We start from the raw sequence: 2373 nt of genomic DNA on the forward strand, positions 1-2373 counted from the left end.
GAACCGGATCGGGGGGAGCATCAACCCTGAGAGGAGCTTCAATCCTGGGGGGAGTCTGAACTCCAAGGGAGCCTCAATCCCGGGGGGAAACTCAACTCCGGGGGGACCCTGACTCCAAGGGGAGCCCCAAGCCCAGGGGGACCCTCAATCCCGAGGGGAGCACCAGACCCGGGGGAGAACTGGATCAGGAGGAGCCTCAGCCCCGGAGGGTGCAGAGCCCCAGGGGGAGCCTGACCCTGGGGGAGCCCCAACCCCAGTGTGTTTGCACAGCACCAAGCCCCACTGAGCTCTTCCCACCCCATCCAGTGGGAACCCTCAGTTTTGGGGCTGCTCCTGCCTTTCCCCCCTCCCAAATCCATCAGTTCTGCTGCCCCTCACTCCCTCTGTCCCACCACACTCACCTGTGAGGGAACCCCCAAGGATGGCAAGCAGCAGGGTGAGGAGCAGGGCATAGAGCTGGGACAGTGCCTGCTCAGTGGCTGTCCTAGTCCCCCTGGCCACCAGTGGGAACACCAGCTCCAACCTGCAATCCAGAGAGGGGACAGAGACTTGGGAAACTTCTCCTGGGCTTGAATCTCTGGGTGATGCACCCTAAGAGGTCGTGGTGGTCCCACCTTGGTGCTTCAAGCCACTTGCACCTCAATTCTGCCTCTTACCTGTCACCATAAGTGTCTGCGGTGGCCAGAAGGGTCAGGAGTATCCCCAACAAGGCACCCAATATTCCTGGAATCCCATGGATGTTGTGAACTCCACAGGTGTCCTGGATCTTCAGCCTGAAGCGCAGGAAGGGCTGGAGGAAGCACATGGAGGAGTTGGCACTGGGTTGGGAGGAGGTTGTGCTGCAGCTCTGTGGTGGTGGTGGTGGGTTTAGGAGCACAAGGTTGGGGATGCAGCTGCCCACAAAGGGCTCCTCGACCTGGGATTGGTGTCCTTGGCTGTTCTGAGGTGACTCACCGTGAAGAATTTGAAGCCAAGAGGGGAGATAAGGCCAACCAAGAGCCCAGCGATGAGGGCACCAAAAGGGGTGAGCAGCATCTCCCCAGCCATACCCATCACAGCAGCACCAGCCAGAGTGGCATCCTGGAGCTGAACCTGATGGAGCAGGACATGGTCAGGGGTGTTGTCTCCATCAGGATGGGGTTTTGGGGGTGGTTGTTGTCCTCAGGTTGACTCTAAAGAACTTAGGAAAGCCTCATGGGCATCACCTTTTGCCCTGGTGTGTCCATGCTCAGCAGCCCTGGGGGACAGGAGGGTTGGGGTTGAGCCAGGAGAGGACTTACCATCCTCAGGGTGCTCTCCCCGTGGAGGAGAGGGGAGAGGATGAAGGTGGCCACAGTACTTGCCACCATTGAGAAGTAGGTGTTGAGCACTGCCCAAGGTTCAACGTGGTCATGGACTGTGGTGGCTGAGGTGAAGCTGGGCCAGAAGATCCACAGGTAGATGGTTCCTGTGGAGGAGAAGTAGAACAGGAAGGTTTTGATCCTAGGGTTGATCCCTCATGGAGAAGAAACTTGTGGCTAGTGCCAACAGATAAAAGTGGCCACAGCAGTGAGGGAGGTGCAGGTTGGACATGAGGAGAAGCTTTTTCTAGGAGAAGGTGGTGCAGCCCAAGGACAAGTTCCTGAGGAGGTGAAGGACCTCTGTCCTTGATGGTTTGCAGGACTCTGCATGTCCTGAAGTTGGTGATGGCCCTTCCACCACCACCTCTATGAGTCTGGTGTAGGGCTCGAGCTCCATACCAACCACAGCAAAGACATCCAACTGGGGCTCCATGTCCTGCTGCTCTTCCCTCTTCCTCTTCTCCATGTGGGGCTGGTGCAAGAGCCTTGAAACCATCAAGCCAAAATAAGCCCCAAAGGTGTGGACAGTCAAGGAGCCTCCAGTGTCACTTACCTGGAGGGTACAGAGAGGCAGGAAAAGGGATAAGGGACAAGGCATGAGGAGCCTAAATCCACTGTCACCTCCTTTTTGGGGGTGCAGTGACTCACCCCCATGAGACTGAGCAGGATGTACTCATTGAGAGAGCAGCAGGTGACTCCCAGCAGGGTCAGCAGCAGCATCTGCACAGGGTTCAGCCTGCCCAGGACAGCTCCAGAGGAGATGAGAACACTCGTGGTGCAGAAGTCAGCGCTGACCATGCTGGGGAGGAGAAGGAAAGTGTAAGGTTGGACCTGGCACTGCTGGGGGTGAGCTCAGGAGCTGAGGGGTGAGCTCAGGACATGAGGGATAAGCTCTGGAGCTGAGGGATGAGCTCAGGACATGAGGGATGAGCTAATGACATGAGGGATGAGCATTGGACATGAGGGATGAGCACTGGAGCTGAGGGATGAGCTCTGGACATGAGGAATGAACATTGGACATGAGGGATGAGCT

At 57.3% G+C, this 2373-nt stretch overlaps 1 protein-coding gene across 1 annotated transcript; it reads right to left on the reverse strand.

Moving 5' to 3' along the window:
• Positions 1-401: 401 nt before the first annotated feature.
• On the reverse strand, positions 402-2138 carry LOC103801334 (ammonium transporter Rh type B-like; the record flags this gene model as incomplete). Its single annotated transcript, XM_009073743.1, has 6 exons — positions 1989-2138; positions 1740-1893; positions 1281-1447; positions 955-1092; positions 657-790; positions 402-523 (listed from the first exon to the last, which is right to left on the reverse strand). Coding segments are annotated over exons 1-6 (865 nt in total), but the record flags the coding sequence as incomplete, so codon positions are not given.
• Between the last annotated feature and the right edge of the window lie 235 nt (positions 2139-2373).

Source organism: Acanthisitta chloris, unplaced genomic scaffold (assembly GCF_000695815.1).
Source record: "Acanthisitta chloris isolate BGI_N310 unplaced genomic scaffold, ASM69581v1 scaffold45164, whole genome shotgun sequence".
Classification (NCBI taxonomy): Eukaryota; Metazoa; Chordata; class Aves; order Passeriformes; family Acanthisittidae; genus Acanthisitta; species Acanthisitta chloris.